This window comes from Culex quinquefasciatus, chromosome 2 (genome assembly GCF_015732765.1).
Source record: "Culex quinquefasciatus strain JHB chromosome 2, VPISU_Cqui_1.0_pri_paternal, whole genome shotgun sequence".
NCBI classification, from domain to species: Eukaryota; Metazoa; Arthropoda; class Insecta; order Diptera; family Culicidae; genus Culex; species Culex quinquefasciatus.
In genome coordinates, this window is record NC_051862.1 from 29,580,738 (window position 1) to 29,600,237 (window position 19,500).

Here is a 19,500-nt window from a genome sequence, read left to right on the forward strand (position 1 = left end):
CAATATGATTGAATCATATTGTATGAAGCACATTTTTTCAGATTAATTAATGCTGATTTTTTTCATATCATTCTTTTACTTAATTGACTTTTTTTTTATCAATTTCACAAAACAATAGCAATTTATTGGTCATGGAAATGTATTTTTGAAATATATTTTTTAAGAAACAAATTTACAATCGAACCCGGTCACGAAATATTCTAGCAGAGCTGGTTTCTGCCACATTTCTGCTAGAATGCTGTATGAATATCCAGCTCTGTAAGAACTCTGCAAGAATTCTGCTAGAACGTCGTGACTGGGAAAAGGAGTCGATTGAATGTTAACACTCAAATAACTATAACTTGAAATAGGTGCATTTTATCGAAACAACGGATTAATACTTTTCGATTCCAAATTTAATTATACTTTAAATAATTATTTAAAAAAATCAAATTGTAAGAGAACAAATAGGTGAATGTTAAAAAAATACGATTTAAAAATTCTTCTTCATGAGTTAGTATCAGAATTTTACGAAAAAAAAGTTTTTCTTAGTTATAACAGTAAAACGCAATCGTGTGCTTTTGAAAGTGTTTTTGCTTTCCTCACCTTACTGAGGAAAGGCTATAAAATCACTCGAAAAATGAACTTCTTAATTCGACCTCGTAAACCTACCTTCACGTATACCTATCGACTCAGAATCAAATTCTGAGCAAATGTCTGTCCGTGCACCGAAAAAAATGCACTCGATTATCTCCGGACTGGCTGAACCGATTTGGGCCGTTCTGATCTCATTCGATCCGTCTTAGGGTCTCACAAGACCTATATTAATTATTATGAAGTTTTGTTAAGTATTTCAAAAGTTATGCTAAAAAAACGATTCTGGCTAAAGTTTGAAAGATTGTAAAAAGGGTGGTTTTTGTAAGAAAACCCGTCTGATCATACATTTTTAGAAAGGTATTTGAAAGACCTTTCTAATGAGCCCAAAACATTGAAGATCTGATAACCCTATCAAAAGTTATGAGCACTTTAGTGTCATTTGTACACATTTCAGAGGCCGGATCTCAAATATGTTGATGAAAAAGTTGTCCGGATCTATCATGCGACCCATCGTTGGATAGGTAATCAAATGACCTTTCAACAAGCCCAAAAGATTAAAGATCTGATAGCCCTATCAAAAGTTATGAGCACCTAAGTGTCATTTGTACACATCTCAGAGGCCGGATCTCAAATATTTTGATGAAAAAGTTGTCCGGATCTATCATGCGACCCATCGTTGGATAGGTAATCAAATGACCTTTTCAACAAGCCCAAAAGATTAAAGATCTGATAACCCTATCAAAAGTTATGAGCACCTAAGTGTCATTTGTACACATCTCAGAGGCCGGATCTCAAATATTTTGATGAAAAAGTTGTCCGGATCTATCCGGAGATCTGGCTCCCGGGATTTTGTTTATTTGAAGCTCCCGAGAAAAATGAACAGATTTTTTTTACTGCCTAAAGGCTTACAAATCTTTAAAGTAATATAACTATTGAAAGTGAACAATTTTCATGAAACAGCCCTGTAGGTGTTGTTCTATTATTACGTCCAATGATTTTTGGGATTCTAGACCCCATACTCCATGTAGATATGTTGTAAGAAGTAAAATTTAGATAAAATTTTTAGGACCTTACTACAGAAACAAATATGCAGCAATTCCATTTGAAAAGAGCCTAAACCAAAAAAAAAGTTCTCCGATCGGGCTCAAAATTTTTCTGGGGGTTCCTTGGCCAAAATAATTAGACCCGTATTTTTTTGTTTGGCCATTAGGGTGGCCTACATCGTGCTAGGGTGGTTCAAAAAATGGCAATTTTCGTCATTTTTCGCAAAAACCACTTTTTCTAAAAATCATATCTCCGCGCCATTTCATCCGATTTTAGCTGTCTTAGACGCAAAAGAAAGGTGATGAGTTTGGCTATTTGGGAAAAATAAAAAGTTCCAAAATCTAGCTTAACTATTGAAAAAGTCGTATGAAAACTTAAAATGGCGTTTTGACCGTGTCTGGACCAAAGAGCCTATGTCTGAAAATATTTTTATCGGATTCCTCGGAAAATTTCACATAACATATCAAAAAATTGGCGATGTCGAACCGTACGTTTTGGAGATACGATTTTTTGAAAATAAAAACTGCGTTTTTCGACGCGCCACGCGCAAAAACGGGAAAATGACGAAATCGGCAAAAAATCAACTTTTTTCACTAAAACTGCGATAACTTTAAAATTTCAGCGATGACCTATACATGTCTGGGTACCAAAATTTTCGTAATTGAGAGACGCAACTTTTGGTACCATAACATCTATAGGTCATCGCTGTTTTTAAGGCTTTCAACAGATTTTTAAACCAAAATAGTCTGCTATGAAGTAAGTTTTGGAAGTTGTTTTAAATAAATAATGCATTAATTTACTAGATGATAGGGTAAATTCTCGTATGTTTGGCAGGTTAAGCTTTCGCTCCTAACTCCATCCAATTTGCTGATTTTCACTATTTAAACAACTAATTTTGCAAAACTTTTGATAGAAACTTGCTTGCTCACTTCTTATTGAGCTATTTATCACTCGAGTTCAGTTGAAAACGCTTTTAATTAGCTCTAATTGAATGTCAAAGTTCTGACCTGCCAACATTAGAGGCACGCTGGAATTAGATGCTGTTCCCCTACATTTAGTTATTCAAAGTTTTTGAAAATAGTCCATCAAGGCCTGTAACGCCTCATCATAATCATTTTATGAAAGACGATGATGATGATGATAATGGCATGATAGGACAGTGCAGTTGCATATCTCTGCTCAACATCTCCAGTTTTTCCCCTCTTATTCACAACCACTACACCTAAACACACACACTTGCATGCATTCCAACTTTTTCCTTTCCCCGACCTTATAACATAAACGCATACCAACAAAAAAAAAGCAACGATCTTTCTTCTGAAGATGAAAAAAAAAAGCGAAAGACTTTATGCACCTCACCTCAGAGTCTACAGCGTCAACCCCGTCAGTTGCATTCTAATGATGCATAATAAGAAGCTTTTATGCATTCCACGTCGTGCTTTTGTCCCTCCCGGATTTCACTTCCCTTTTATTTTCTGTAGTGTCCAAAAAAGTGGGAGTTTTTTTTTTTTTGAAAAGGTTAAATAAGATTTGTTTTGCATTAATTGTAAAAAAATGAGAATATTTTTTTCTACTATTGGGCAGTTACAAAAAAAATAACTCAACGCCATGTGACTACTTTTTTTTAAATTTTGTAACAAAAATGACAAAACTAGCAACAATTGTGATGGTTACAAAATTTAGCTGTGAAAAACAAAAGTTGTCAGGTTTTGGAAATGACTTTTTGGCATAATGATTTTTTTATATATTTTTTTACTTGAAGACAAAATTAATTCACGTTCTTAAGCATGACATTTCTTCACATCACATCACAAGCACAGTTAAATGCACTTCTTATTGTTCCTGGTTTGAATAAAAAAAAATCACTTTAGAAGTGACCAACCTGAAGTGCAGTTGACTTCATACTCTTGGGAGGTTAATTTTAAGCCTATTATTAATTCATCGTTTTTTTTCCTTTACTCTTCCTTCTGTGCAACACATGTTTTTCTGAAAAAGCAAAACATCAACAACAGCTTCGGCGACGTGCCATTTGCGCAATAAACGTTTAGCCCAAACAAGTTAATAATTTATAGAGCTGATGTCACTCACTGCCGGGATGCAGGTCTGGAAGTATGATGGGAGAATCCTCGTCACATGTTTGGAAATTTTTCGCTAGGGGTGTTATTATTGAAATTAAAATTTCAATATTTTTTTTTGTTCAAATTTAATAAAAAAAAAACAACTCGCGAAAAACTTATAAAATCTACGATTAACCCTGAAACTACCACCGCGAAACGTTTCCGGTTTGAGTGCGCGACGAAATATTGCATTTCATTGGATTTCCGCGACGGTCGGTGTGAATTCCCGTCACAGCTTCGCTCGCAGCATCATCTCTGATGGTTGATCGCGGGCAATTCAACGATTAAAATCTAGTTTTTTCAACTAGCAGTTCAAGTGGTTTTCAGGAAAGTAATGGCAATAATTTTTTTTTTGCTGAAATTCAGTTTTACTGAAATTTCATCTACTGAAATTTCAGTTAACGATTCAGTAATTTGGATTCTGAATTCTCAGTTAACTGATATTTGTCGCTTTGACTGATGATTTACTGAAATTTCAGTAAAATGGTTGTCAAAACAACTGAAGTTTCAGCAAAAGAAACGTCAAATTATTTTGCTGAATATTCAGTAATTTTCTTGTGGCAGTTTGACAGATCATTTGCTGAAGATTCAGCGATCATTGCTGGTTTTTCAGTTATCAAAATTTTATTTTGGTTGTCATTAAAATACTGTTATTCATTCATTTATTTCATCAATCTTACAAACCTTGAAAACAGGTGTTCTGCATCGAGGCAATTGTTATTAACATTTTTCTTACCTTTGTTTCTAAAGATCACAATACAAAACCATATTTGAAAGAGGATTTTCTCTCGGCAGCATCCAAACAATAAGTCAGAAGTGACGTTTCAGTTTGACAGATAGCCAGTTACTGATTTTTCAGTAATGTTTTTGTTTATTACCGAATTTCAGTAAATGTGATGATTACTGAATCGCATTCAGTTAATTATTTTACTGAAATTGCAACCGAAAATTTGCTGTGTAGTTATTCTAGTGGAAATTTTAAAAAACGCTAAATATGGTTATTTTTTTAATTTTCATTGCGAAAATTGCGGAAAATTTAAGCATTTGTTACATATATGGGTAATTCTCCGCCAACTCACACAGCAGTTGCCCCGACCCCTCTTCGATTTGCGTGAAACTTTGTCCTAAGGGGTAACTTTTGTCCCTGATCACGAATCCGAGGTCCATTTTTTGATATCTCGTGACGGTGGGGCGGTACGACCTCTTCTATTTTTGAACATGCGAAAAAAGAGGTTTTTTTCAATAATTTGCAGCCTGAAACGGTGATGAGATAGAAATTTGGTGTCAAAGGGACTTTTATGTAAAATTAGACGCCCGATTTGATGGCGTACTCAGAATTCCGAAAAAACGTATTTTTCATCGGAAAAAACACTAAAAAAGTTTTAAAAATTCTCCCATTTTTCGTTACTCGACTGTAAAAAAATTTGGAACATGTCATTTTATGGGAAATTTAATGTACTTTTCGAATCTACATTGACCCAGAAGGGTCATTTTTTCATTTAGAACAAAAATTTTCATTTTAAAATTTCGTGTTTTTTCTAACATTGCAGGATTATTTTTTAGAGTGTAACAATGTTGTACAAAGTTGTAGAGCAGACAATTACAAAAATGTTGATATATAGACATAAGCGGTTTGCTTAAAAACATCACGAGTTATCGTGATTTTACGAAACAAAGTTTTGAAAAAGTTGGTCGTCATCGATCATGGCCGTTCACGGTCACCCGCGACATACACGGACGGCGAAACAAAGAGAAACGCAAAAAGTAACCTTTTCAAAACTTTTTTTCGTAAAATCGCGATAACTCGTGATGTTTATAAGCAAACCCCTTATGTCTGTATATCAAAATTTTTGTAATTGTCTGCTCTACAACTTTGTACAACATTGTTACACTCTAAAAAATAATCCTGCAAAATTAGAAAAAACACGAAATTTTAAAATGAAAATTTTTGTTCTAAATGAAAAAACGACCCTTCTGGGTCAATGTAGATTCGAAAAGTACATTAAATTTCCCATAAAATGACATGTTCCAAAATTTTTTACAGTCGAGTAACGGAAAATGGGAGAATTTTAAAACTTTTTAGTGTTTTTTCGATGAAAATACGTTTTTCGGAATTCTGAGTACGCCATCAAATCGGGCGTTTAATTTTACATAAAAGTCCCTTTGACACCAAATTTCTATCTCATCACCGTTTCAGGCTGCAAATTATTGAAAAACACCTCTTTTTCGCATGTTCAAAATGGAAGGGTCGTACCGCCCTCCGTCACGAGATATCAAAAAACGGACCTCGGATTCGTGATCAGGGACAAAAGTTACCCCTTAGGACAAAATTTCACGCAAATCGAAGAGGGGTCGGGGCAACTTTTCCCGATTTCGTGTGAGTTGGTAGAGAATTAACCATATGAAAAAATAAACAATTAATTAATTAAAAATAAAAAAGAATCAAATAAAATCTGGAAACATTTCGTACTTTTATGATTTTTTATGGAAAAAAATTGATTCAAAAATGTAGAGTTAAGCAAAACTTTATGAACATTTTGGATTGTAGGGGAGCGTTATTTGATTACTTAACGTTACCAGAGAGGTGGGCTAAATATGTGCAGCGTTTTCAAGATACGATCACTTAAAGTCTAAAAGTTTGATTTAACTAAAATTTACAGTTTTTCGATTTTATAAAGTATGCAGAAAAGTTTCCTAACATTTTGTCCATGAGAAAAATAACGAAGAAGAAAATTCAGGTTTTCAAAGTCTCACCCAAACGGCTTCTCAGGAATTAATGGTCTAAATTTCAATGTAAAAAAAAACATTTGTGAAATTTTATAATCTTTCAAAATGATAATTTGATTTTGATTTTTGGAATCGACATTTAAAAAGGACTAAAAGTTTAATATTGCTTGAAAATTTCGGGGTTTTGTCTCGTACAAGTACAAATTTTCTAAAATTTTAAAAGAAATCCATGAAAAAGATTTTTCATGCAATACAGATTTTTGAAAAAAAAAATTGAGCCAAGACTTGCGAAAAAGGTTGAAATTTATTTAATATACAGTCGACTCTCTGGCTGTCGATCTTCTCGATATCAATAATTCTCCATCTATCGATGAATTCTTCAGTCCCTTCAATCTGCATACTTCAATTATCTTCATTCCTCGATATTTTTCCTTGCTTGAAGGATCTCTTCCTCGACGGTCCCTTGGATTCTGTTTGCTTTAAAAATCTCTTCCGGTTGTCAATAATTTCACTTTCTCATGGCTTGCATAGACATTTTTCTTGCCGAAACGAAGCTTTGAAGGGTATTTGACATTAGTTTGTTTTTGTTTGATGGACGTTGCCATGATTCTCTCCCATTGCTGGGTATCAAGAAAAAAATATTTTCAATCGAGTCTTCATTTTGCATCGTTCTGTAAACTGATGATTCTCTTCCTCGACGGTCCCTTGGATATTGACAACCAGAGAGTCGACTGTATATATTTAAAACCTCAAAATGATTTTGCTAGTTGACATTGCAATTATAAATATTTTTTAATCATATTTGCTCATCGATCGTTTTTAAATTGAAATAAAAAAATTAATAATTATAAAAACGATACGGCTTTTTTGCAATGTAACTTTTGATGTTTTGAAGTCTAGACACCAAAATTTTGGTGCATTTTAGGCTTCAGTGACATTCAGTGGCTCTTTTCAAAACCGTGATTTTTGTCAAGGTATTTAGATTAGATAAGGTAAGGCGGGTTTTTCATCTGTCAAAATAGTTACAGTCCACACTCGATTATCTGAAGCATCAATTATCATAATTTCGATTATCCAATGGTTTGGATAATTGGATAATTGAATCTGAAACAAAACAAAATGCATTTGATTTTCTTTCTTCTAACATCAAATTCGAGTTCTGGGATCAATTTAGTCAAATTCAAATAGTTGGTTGCCTATAACAACACCAAATACATTTTTTTAAATATTTCATCATCGCCATGTTTGCCGCCATCTTGATTTAAGAATTCTAAATCATTTGCCACTTTGGCCCCTTATATAATAAAAAAAAGACAGTTGAAAAAAATCTTGTTTTGTGTTTCTGAAGATTTGATTATCCGAAGTAAAATTTTTCTTAGACCTTTTCATAATCGTGTGTGGACTGTACCACGAAATCGAAGCTTTGTAAAATGATTTTTGGAATTTCAACATTTTTCGGGCAAATTATAGCGGATTTTTTTCCGTTTTGCATGCTTATGCTAAACCGAAAAATGCATTTTAAACACATAAAAGCACAAAAAATTGACGAAAACGCGACATCAATAAACATCCGAAATTTATTTCTTTAAAGAAATTGGCCAGTTCTATCGCGTTTTGTTTACCGCAAAGAGGATTCAGGAAACAATTCACTTTTTACAGAATTTACAGAAGAAGAAGGATGCGTGGACATACCGTACCAAACGCTCCGTTTTAATAATTGCTTACGACTTTTCCGAAGACACAAATCGAACAGAGCTACGTTCAATAGACATGTTTGCTTAGTAAACTGTCTAAATAGTATGGAACCTTGTATCTTGTTTCGTCCAATTATGCAAAATGGCTTTTTTCAAACAAAAAATATTAAAATTTCAAATATCGAGAAATCAAGAAATTTCGGGGAGATTTTCTCAAAGGCTGAAGAAGACGTCCGACTTGGGAATTTTCCCATTCCGCTGAGGCACGCGTGCAAGTCAGTGCTGCCACCTTCTGGGGAAGTCACCAGTATCCACACGCGCGCGCTTCTCAACAGCAGGCCATGAATCCGTCAGTAGACAACTGAATTCGTCATTACTCATCAATCGCCTGCTGCGATTGCTCCCAAGATAGACCTAGGTTAGGTGTCGGTCGACACCGGGTGTGATCATCCCCGCGGAGAGTGTTGCCAATTTGTAATTGAGGAGTAGGCCCTTCGGAACCTGTTTCGCGCTGTCACACGAAGTGCAGTGTTGCTGGTTTTGTTATTTTTGAAACAAAAATTGAAAAAAAATGTAGTCACGTGAAACAGCCTGCTTGGATGCCCGCCGACCATGTTGTTGTTTGCGACAAAAGTTAATTAGTTTCACACACTCGGACTAAAAAGCAAGCAACGCTTGCTGCTTCTGTGTTTACTCGAGCTTTACGTTTTACCTCCAGCAAATGTTTGAAGTCGGTGCCGTAAAACGTTCGTTCCCTGGACCACTTTTCCGCGCCAAGTGATTCATGTGCGAAACACGATGGCTGCACGAAATTTGCTTTAGTTTGTTTAATCTTTTTAAAGCAGCTCTTATTTTTTTTTTTGCGCAAACTCGATTTGATTAATGAACTTTTTTCGCTGCAGCATGACACTTCTGGCGGCAACCATGGTGGTCGGAATCTCCGTTGGATGGCGCTTTTTCGGGGATTGAGGCAAGATCACGCACTAAAGACATAAGGGTGGCTATAGGTCGCAGTGGTCACGGGTTGCTTGGATGTCAAGGGAATATAAGACCAGTCAATAATACTTGCTCTTACAAAATAAACTTTTAAAATAATAATCATAGTATACTTTTCAATAAACTTTATAAAACTAATGTTATCAAAAACAAAACTAAAATGCTTCCGAATATGGAAAAATTTACAATAAAAATCTGGAGATATATTTTTTTTTTTTTGAAAAGGTTTCCAAATTTTCAGGTTTTGCTTTTTGGGAGCTTTTTGATACCTCTGACTCAAAACTCCAGAAATGTGCTAACTTCCCCTGATGCCAAACTTGTTCCATTCCACCCTGCAAAAATGCACCGATATTGCACGGCGTCGCCCGAGATAAGGCCATTTGCGATATCGCTACTCTCTATATATACTTTGGCAGCAGGTTCCAGAACAAACAACCCAAAGTGCTGCCCGCAACTCACAGCCAGGTGTTCAAGACCTTGCCATATCGCACTCGCTGGTATCGTCTCAATTGGCGTCGCGACGACCTACTGCGATGCACTTGCGATGTTCTTTAAAATTAAAAAGAGAAAAAAAAATAAAAATCAACCATAAAGACAATGGGAATTGGAAGCGACTACTAATTAACGAGAGGGAGAGAGAGGAGTTCGTGTCTTCGCAAAGCAGGCCGTGATGATGGTTAACGCTGAAACGACGCAAACGTAACAATTGGGAACCCTGAACTCCGCCCCCCCCCCCCCTTGTTCCCCTTGGGTGTTTGAAGATGCTTCATTATTATTGTACCTGCATGTGCAGTTTTGACTACGAGACATTGAAATTTGTGGAACTTGGGCGTATATTTGCTGCCTCTTTTGATGTGCTGGCGCGCGTTAATTGCCCACTCGGCATAGAAACAAAAGTGTGTGTTTGAAGTCGTCTATTGCTCATCATCGTGATGTGTAAATGAAGCAATTATGGAGAAAAAGTGCGGGGAGTAATATGCTGCGGAATGAGATGAATTAGCTTAGCAATGAAGATTTGGGGTTTGAAATGACATTGTTTGGAGTGAAAATTGTAATTTTAACATTTGAATAACATCTACTATGAATTACATTTCACATGCCATCAAAATAAATTTTGTTCGAAGTAGTCCAACACCAAATTTAAATTTGCATGCCATATTTTTGAAATTTGTGATTAAAACAATACGCTACTGCAAATACAGTAATGCTACTGGCAAAAATTTGTAAAATTTTAATGAATGTAGGAAAAACTAATTTTCTAATGTTCTGTTTCTTATTCAGATCTGTGATCCCAAAATTAAAAAATTTCAAAATGCCTAAAAGTTCCTTAGCTCATAAAAAAATACACAAAACTTTTTTGTAAAATGTGTATTGTTTTACAATCGATTTAACAAGTTTTTCAATGAACATTGTTTTAGCTGTTATTAATCTTGATTTTTAAAGGAAATTTTAAAGAGAGAGGGAAATGTGATGTATGATTTGCGTTGGCCTTATTTAAAAAAAATCCTTACTCGGCCACCTATAAAACTTTGTTTTTAAAAAGTTATAATGACTTTATAATGTATGGACGATCAAATATCAATAAAAGCAACGTTTTTCATAGTTTGTTAACATAATATTTTGTTTTATTATAGAATGGAAATTAAACAATTATGCTCAACATTCCCATGCGTTTTTCTTAAAACACATAGTTTAAACACAGTATGCTGTGCATGATGCTACTTGAAATGTTGACGTCGATTTGGTTGCTGAATTGCACACGATGCAGACACAAAGTAATTTTCCGAAATCAGTAGTTGAAATATTTTGATCGGTAAACAACCTGTTAAAATAGACAAAATTTTACCGAAAATCGGTTGTGCGATGAACAATATTGAACTCCATTATTGAATTTAATAATTTTATTTTTTTCAAACTTTTTCAAACAATTCTTTAAATTGCAAATACCTATGACATTCCAAATATTAAAAATCATAACAATAAGTTTTTCGGATTGCTCTCAAGTTTTTAAGACGATATCTTGGAAACTCTCGATCCGCCGTTCAATGTCAAAAAGTATTGAAATATTCCGTAGAATTTTCGCATCTTTAGAGTTTTTTCAAAGTTTTTCACATCACGATTTACTTTTTAACAGAGATAAATAATACGTTTTCAAAAAACATCAAAATTTCAATGTAATTGGAAGTCTAATCAACTAAGAACAATCTAAAATGCCTTTTTCTGCATTGATAATAATATTTAGCATGCTTAATACGTTTGAAATAAATACAAATAAAATTTGTGGAAAAGTTTTAAAATTGAAGAAACTTTGTTTCAAATTTTAGGGGTGAAGCCCAATTGTGCCCAAAAATTGCTGTTCTGATTAAACCTCTACTGCCCAAGTTTTATTTTTGAATATTTTTTTCCCGAGTTCAAGAGGTTAATTTTGAGCAACTTTTGTTGTACGAAAAACTTCACTTCTCTTGTTTGCCTCTGACAGCTTTTCAATTTGACTCATTATATTATTTACATAAGCTTATTTATTATCCAGGGTTTTACCAAACTGAACAAATATTCAATTTTCAGTTATTCAGTAATGTAATAAAGCTTATATCTGAAAGCCCAAACATCCAAATAAAACGCTGTCAAAGGCAAACTTATGGGAAATTGGACGAGCTTTCCAGTAAAATTATTTCCGAGACTGAAAAATCAAGTCTACCATTTAGAAATCGCCAAAAATCACCAAAAAAACTATTTTTTCAACATTTTTATTTTTAAAACCGCTGTATCTTCACAAGGATTGGACATAGGGCAATGGTCAATATGGAGACTTTTATGTAAAATTGTCTGGGGAATTGATTCTCACTATCGGTTTTTGAAAATTCTGACGTTTAGACCACTTTTCAAAAAAACAGTTTTAGTCAATGATTTTTGTATTTTTTTTTAGGAGAGACATACCATCCTGCATTTTTCTAAAGTCATTTTGTCACATTTTAAGCTATTTTCACAAAAATTTTGAACGAAAAAAAAATGGTGACATCACCTTAAAATTTAACTCTTCAGCTTAAAAATTAAAAATTCTCATAAAATTGGCATGTATTTTTCTTTCAGTGTATTTTTTTCAGAAAGCCCATCAAATTTCCTACAAGTTTGTTTTTGACCACTTTTTGATACGATGCAACGGCTTCAAGATACATTAATTTTTAAGTTACAAAATATTTAAATATTTAAATAACTTACGCCCTTCTCAAATGTCATTTTTGAGTAAAATTGGCTCCATATACACAAAAATGGCTTATATAGGCCTAGGATAACATGTATAAAAAGTTTCATTAAAATCGGAGAGGGTCGGGTACAAAAGTACCAGAAAAAATCCTGATTTGAGCTGGAATTGCTCTATAAAATGGCACCATTATCATTTAAAGTGTGAAAAAATGCGTATAAGCATAGTCTGGGACAATACAAAAATTACTGCATACTTATTTTTACATAAAATAAAGAAAATCTTAGTGAAAACATAATCAAAGTTGGCCCCAAGTACAAAAAAAAAATTTTAGAAACATTGCCAAACTCACATAGAACAAGTCTTACTTCTATCCCTAAAAAAATCTTAAATTTTATGAGTTCTTCTTTCTAATGCCTTTCAAAGACCTAAAATTGGATGAAAATGTTTTTTTTTTTTTTGCGAATTTAATCGAGGCCCGCCTAGAGGTGGGTTTGGGTTGTAGAGGGGGTAAAATGATTAATTTTCCACACATTTGTCGAGCCACATTTTGCATGAATTTCTACCAGCTTCTGTATACCAAACAGAACTTACCCGTCAAAGTCGGTTTACATAAATAAATCCATGTTTAGAAATTTAGTTGCCTATGGCACAGCTTTAGACAAGTTTTGAATTTTAAAAGGGCTTGATTTGAGCGGCCACACATTGTTCATACAAAAAAAAAAAAAAAAAAACAAATTTCAAGCCTAAGTGTCAAAAATTTAAGCAAAAATATCATTAAATGCATTACAGTTATGTTACTGTCAGAAATTCGCAAAAAGCAATAAATTTAGGAAAATATTTCGTATCCTTCAGTTTCAAGTTTTTTTTCGGTTAAAAAAGTTCAAAACTTAGTATAAAAAAATGTGATTCTAGAAAAAAAATAATCAATAATCAATTCGGAATTTCCAAATGTTTGGCCCTAAACATCATTTTCCCATACTATTTTTTAATTTAGGCCTGAAGCGTAAAAAAATTATTACTTTTAAAAATATAAAGTTTTAGTTTTACTTCAATAACAAGTGAAAATTTATCATAAAAATATTACTCAGAAAAAATACTAATTTTTTACATTAAATTGCAAAATTTTAAACCCCTGTCATGATGATGTCCATTTTACTGAGGAATTTTTTGTATTCTTTTTAAACTAATTCTACGTTTAGTAAAAGAGAGACTGTTAAAAACTTCGTAATTGCAGTCTAGTTTTCGTTTCAAACTTATTTTTATTTAGAAAATCATTCAACTTATGCAGTATGAGCCCATACTTTAGCAGAAAAATCTTCAATGTCATCCCTGTTAATGGCTTTAATCTATGTTTGAGTTTATCGTGTGGAGGAATAAGGGTTTCCCAATTTAAATATAGGGGAAATATACCCTTTCTAATCAAACACCTTCGTCATATGAAGAGTTTGATGCTCGATTAAAACTCCAAAAATACTATTTAGGATATAAACTTACCAGCAACGGCACCGCCTCGAGTAAGCACGCAAATTTATGCCATTTACTGGCCAAAAAGATCAAATTTAATGCACTTTTGATCATAATTTCTATTTTGCGAGACCATTTCTCATCATTTTGGTAGCACACACATCCACACGCAAGATGAGAGGTTAACTGCTTAACGAAAGTCGCCATCAATATCTTTTCACTTGCGCTAACGATTTCAATGCGCTTAAGATATAAAATGGCTTCCAACTACCGGCAACATGTTCTTTTGCACATTCTTTAGTCACTCACTTGAAAAAACATCCCGAAACATGTAAATCATTAGCAAGCGCCATCAAAAAAACAAACGCGCTAAGTCTTTTGACGTTTCAATTTTGACTACCCATTCCAATCGAAGGTTGAAGAAACCCGAGCGAGAAGCGAAGGCAAATAAAGAACAAAGGGTGGCCACCAACATCACCAGCAGCGCCTGTTGGAGTGAGCCAGTGATGCCAGGAAATTTTCTCTATAAATGCTACTTTTCGTGTGAGTGTTCGCTTAAAATTTCATCAATTTTGGCAGCACGAAGCAGACCCAAAAGAGCGCTGGAAGAAAAAAAAAGAACTAAGCTGAAAATAGAAAAATGGGCGTGGCCCAATGCACTCGACTGATTTGAATGCATTTGGGAAATATTTTTGTTAAATGCTTGTAAAAGAAAAAGCATAACTTTTAATAAATGTGAAAATAAACAGAATTGTTCACAAAAAGTTGCTCTACTCGTTGGTGTACTTGGTTTTAGTAAATTTGAAGGAACAATCTAGATTATCCAGCATCATTCAAACACGACCGCTTATTAGGCTTAAAATGGGTATATTTCCCCTAAGATATTAGTAAACATTAAGTTTGCCATATTTGAGGGTTTCCCAAATTAAATGACTTATTATTCAAAGAACAAACAACTTTTAAAAAATGTGATGACTTTTTGGTACTTTTAAAAGCTACATTCAAACATAACGATTGTATAAGTTCCTGTAGCGTTAATTTACGACTAAAACCGTGGCTTTTCCCGCTCAGTCGTGACTGTATTCCTGATAAATTTGCCCATAAAATTTACATCCGAGAAGCAAATTGAATAAACAAGTCGTCCCCTCATCGCTTCTCCACATTCAAACCACTCATTCTCAGCTAACAAACTTCTCTCCCTCTCTCTCTTTTTTCGCTTCCAGCAATCACTCACTCTCTCGCGCGGGTTCCGTAAGCCAATCCGTCCCAGCGCGCTCAGTACCGCGTAGTACCAGCTGCTGATAAGATGTCCAGCAAAACCGCTGCCACCCCGGCTCCGGCCACCAACGGATCATCGGAACTCAAGTACGAGGCCCGGCTGTGTCACGTCGTGAAGCGGGCCGATTTCGACGGGTACGGGTTCAACCTGCACGCGGAGAAGGGCCGCCCGGGGCAGTACATCGGGAAGGTGGACGATGGGTCGCCGGCGGAGTCCGCTGGTCTGCGCCAGGGCGACCGGATCATCGAGGTCAACGGGACGAACATTACGAGCGAGACGCACAAGAAGGTCGTGGAGCTGATCAAGGCCGTACCGAACGAGACCAAGCTGCTGGTGATTGACCCAAGGGCTGAGGGTGCGGACCTGAAGGCGGCGATCGCCAAGAGTGGAACGGTGGTGGGGAAGAGTCCGGGTGTGGACGTGAATGATAACAGCAAACAGCAGTCGCCGATGGAGAAGGAGAAGGTGGTGTCGAACGGGAAGGACAGTCTGAACGACAGCAACAAGAAGCATGACGTCAACGGAACGTCCGAGGATGCCAACAACAAGAAGAATGCCGCCGCAAACAACAACGTGGACACGAGTGCTAATAAAATGGTCAATGGCAACGGCGCGGCCGCTGGAGATGTGAAGCCAAAGTCAAAGCCCGTCGTCGATCAGATCATCGAGGACACCAAGGCCTTGTCGATGGCCAATGGTAATGGTGCCAAGGCGGCGGAGGCCAACGGCAACGGCAAGCAGAACGGAAGCCCCCCCGTCAAGGAAGCTCCCAAGCTGAACCTCAACATGACGGCGGCGGAACTACGCGCGCAGCTCGCGGCCCGGAAGAAGTACGACCCAAAGAACGACGTGTGTGACCTGCGCAAAAAGTACGAAATCATCCAGAAGATGTGAAGTGCAAACCCCGTTTGTTCAGTGTGTGCGACCGTGTACTTGTAGAATTCTGGAAAATGTTGCAGTATTCGTTTTTTTTTACGAGGGGGGAACCACCCGAACCGCGTTATTATTAGTATTTGTACAGAGAAATTTACCGATAAAAGTGAGAGAAAATTAATTTAGTTACAAAAAAAAAACAAACTAATAACGTTAAAAAAGTTCACCCTGCGAGAAGTGTTAATCTCGGCGAAAAAATCGAAGAGTCGTTATCAGCGAACTGATAAGACCACAATAAAAATGCGCGAGATAAAAACAAAGGAAGTTAACAAAGTGAACAATAAAAAAAAATCGGCACCGCACAACACACATCAAAATCCAATGTAATATAGTGAAGTCTAAAAGAGTAATAAAGAAAAAACCAGCGAAGAGTTGAGAAAGTACACAATAAATAAATTAGCAATCAAAGAATCGTAGAAGGCGGCGGCGAAGTCGCCCGGAATCTGCGCATTCCTGAAGCGTGCGCGACATTTGCGCCACGTTTGCAAGGGACCGATAACGCGGCCTACTAGGTGTGGGTGACGAGAATGGGACGTGAGGTAAACGAAACGAAAAAAAAATTGATGATGAAATGTGCCAAAATTGAATTGCGATGCAAGTGCAAACTGGAATGGAACTCTATTTCCTCAAATCTGTGTGTGTTTTTAAAAAAAAATGATTGTTTAGTGAGGGAGTTGTGGAGGAAGAAGAAAAAGAAAAATGATTAAGGACAAATATGTGTTACGCAAAGAAAAACGCAGAAAAGGTTGAAAGTATAATGTATGATGCATATAATGAATAAAATATTATATTTATAGCGAAATGATGCTTGGTGCTGTTGAGTCATTTTCCCGAAAATTCCCGTTTAACCTGTTCTAATTACATATTGATACGTGGGAAAAGAAAAATTAGATTTTGTCATCTGGGGCGAACTGGGTCACTTAGGGTCAATTAAGGCAGTTGTTAAAAGTTTTTAAGTGATGTCCCTGTAAAGACTGTATTTGGGAAAATATCTGCCAACTCACACAACATTTGACCCAACTACCCTCCGATTTCCGTGAACCTTTGCTCTAAGGGTAATTGTGGTCCCTGATCACGAATCCGAGGCCCATTTTTCAGGGTTGTTACGGACGGCGCGGATCGCGCGGATGGCGCGTTTCGCGCGGATAGCGCGGATCTGGCGCGAATTTGCTGGCTCATTTTGCTCAGGCGCGGATTTCGCGCGGATGGCAATTTTGAAAATGTTTATCTCCATTTTTTAGACGTTTCGTACTAAGAAAATACAAACAAAGATTATGTAGAAATTATTTTTTATATGTTTCTTGTCATTTCTTAACATCTCCGGCTCTGATTTCTTTTGAGTTTTGAGTAATGATTTTTAACCTTATTTATTTTTGATTTTATACTGGATTTATTCAATTTTTAATTTTGTAAATCAAATATTACAAACTTTTCCCTAAGATATAGACAATAGAATGTGTAACAAAAACTATTATTGGGGCTTGTTCTGGTGGGCGCCAAATATGAGCTTGATTAGACGTAACAGAAGCTGGCCTCCACTTTAGAATTTTGGAATGGAATTTATTCGGTAGATTTTTTTTTTTAAATTTAAACAATCTTGGCGAAAAATAAAAAGATCATAACATTTCAAGTTCAAAGCTTCAGAAATTCAAAAATTCGAAAAAAAATGTTTTAATAGTTTTTATAATAACAAAAAGAAAAATCAAAATACATATTAATTTTTTTCCGAAATTTCTAAAATCGTAATTTAAAAAATCTGAAATTTCAAATTCAAAATTTTAGCAATCTGAAATTCGAAGTACAAAAAATTTGGGTAATCGAAAATTTGAAGATTTAAAAAAAATCAAAATTAAAAAGTCAAAATTTAAAAACTAAAAAATATCAAATTCAAAACAATATAGAAAGAAAAATCTCAAATCTAAAATGAAAGCATATAAATTCTAAAATTCTTAAATTATAAAATCCTAAATTCTTTAATTCTTAAATTAATCAGTTCGTGAATTCTTAAATGTTTTTATTTTTAAATTCTTAGATTCTTGGATTCCACAATTTTTAAAGTCCTAGACTTTCGAAATTTAACATTTTATCATATTATAATTTTAGATTTTGATTTAATTTTGAGGTTATATTTATGAAGTTAAATTTTTAGGTTTTTAAATATTGTATTTTCTATTTTGAAGAATTTTTTTTCATGGCCCTTGCCTTGACCGTCTCTTGATGATTTTTTTTTTATGGATTTATTGCTTTCATTCTTTTGGAGCCTTTAACCATAAAACGAGTTTTTTTTATCAAATACTTTCTGAATTAGTTTTTCTTCATTAAAAAATAAAATTCATTAAAAAATAAAATTCTTAAATGTTGGTCGCGATATTTTTTTATATGGCGTGGATTTTGCGCGGTTTCGGATTTTAGGTCGGCGCGGATTTGGCGCGGATTTTTTTTTTCGACTCTCCCGTAACAACCCTGGATATCTCGTGACAGAAGGGCGGTACGACCTCCTCATTTTCGGAATTTTTACTAATACACCCTGATTGAACAACCGATTCAATGACGTACTCATAATTTCGAAAAGAGTTAGTTTTCACCAAAACAAGGTAAAAAATAGTTTTAAAACCGCTGTCATTTCTCGTTACTCAATTGTCAACCATCGAGAGACATGTCATTTGAGGATACTACAGAGCACTATTCATTTTGGACTTCAGAGCAGTTCCAGCCCAAAACAGGATTTTTTAGGTACTTTTTTCTCGGCCCTCTCCGATTTCAATGAAACTTTGTTGACATATGGAGTTTTTTTTAAAAAGGTCCAATAAACCAAATTTCCAGTTTTTGCTTTTTTGGTGCTTTTGAAACAGCCTTGAGTCAGGGGTATTAAAAAACACCCAAAAAGCAAAAACTGAAAATTTGGTTTATTGGAACTTTTCTAAAAAAAAGGTGCAGGTAGTTATATTCTACATGACCAATATGACAAAGAACTTTGTACAAAACTCCTAAAAAATTATTTTATTTTATTTTATATTTTTAAATCATTGTCTATTTATTTAATCCTAAATTATTTATTCCAAATAAATGTTTTCAATCTTTGGCACCTCTGTGGAAATAAATTGCCAAAACACGAAAATATTGCCAAAACAATTATGGTTCGGAAAATGTCCCCCCGGGAAGACCTCCCAGAGGGAACCGGCCACTCTAGGTTGTGACCACCACAATCAAAATGGTAATTTTCATGTCCTGTATCAACCATGAATTTTGATACCCATATTGTCCCAAGTCGTATGGTTCGAATAATGTCCTCCCGGTAGAAACTTCCCGAGGGCACTGGCCACTCTGGGTGTGGCCAATCCGATCAAAATGGCCATTTTCATTACCAGTTTCAAAAACCATGAATTTTGATACCCATATTGCCCCAAGTCGTATGGTTCGATTAATGTCCCCCCGGTAGAACCTTCCCGAGGGCACTGGCCACTC

The 19,500-nt window shown here is 35.1% G+C and overlaps 1 protein-coding gene across 1 annotated transcript in view; it reads left to right on the forward strand.

Annotated features, from left to right (window-relative positions):
- The window catches only part of LOC6052296 (Na(+)/H(+) exchange regulatory cofactor NHE-RF1), a 55,276-nt gene extending 38,439 nt beyond the window's left edge, over positions 1-16,837 (forward strand). The window contains exon 2 of the mRNA XM_038250123.1: positions 15,047-16,837. Within this exon, the coding sequence (XP_038106051.1) occupies positions 15,130-15,996 (867 nt within the window). The 5' untranslated portion in view covers positions 15,047-15,129 and the 3' untranslated portion in view covers positions 15,997-16,837. The remainder of the gene's footprint in view (positions 1-15,046) is intronic.
- The last annotated feature ends 2,663 nt before the right edge of the window (positions 16,838-19,500 follow it).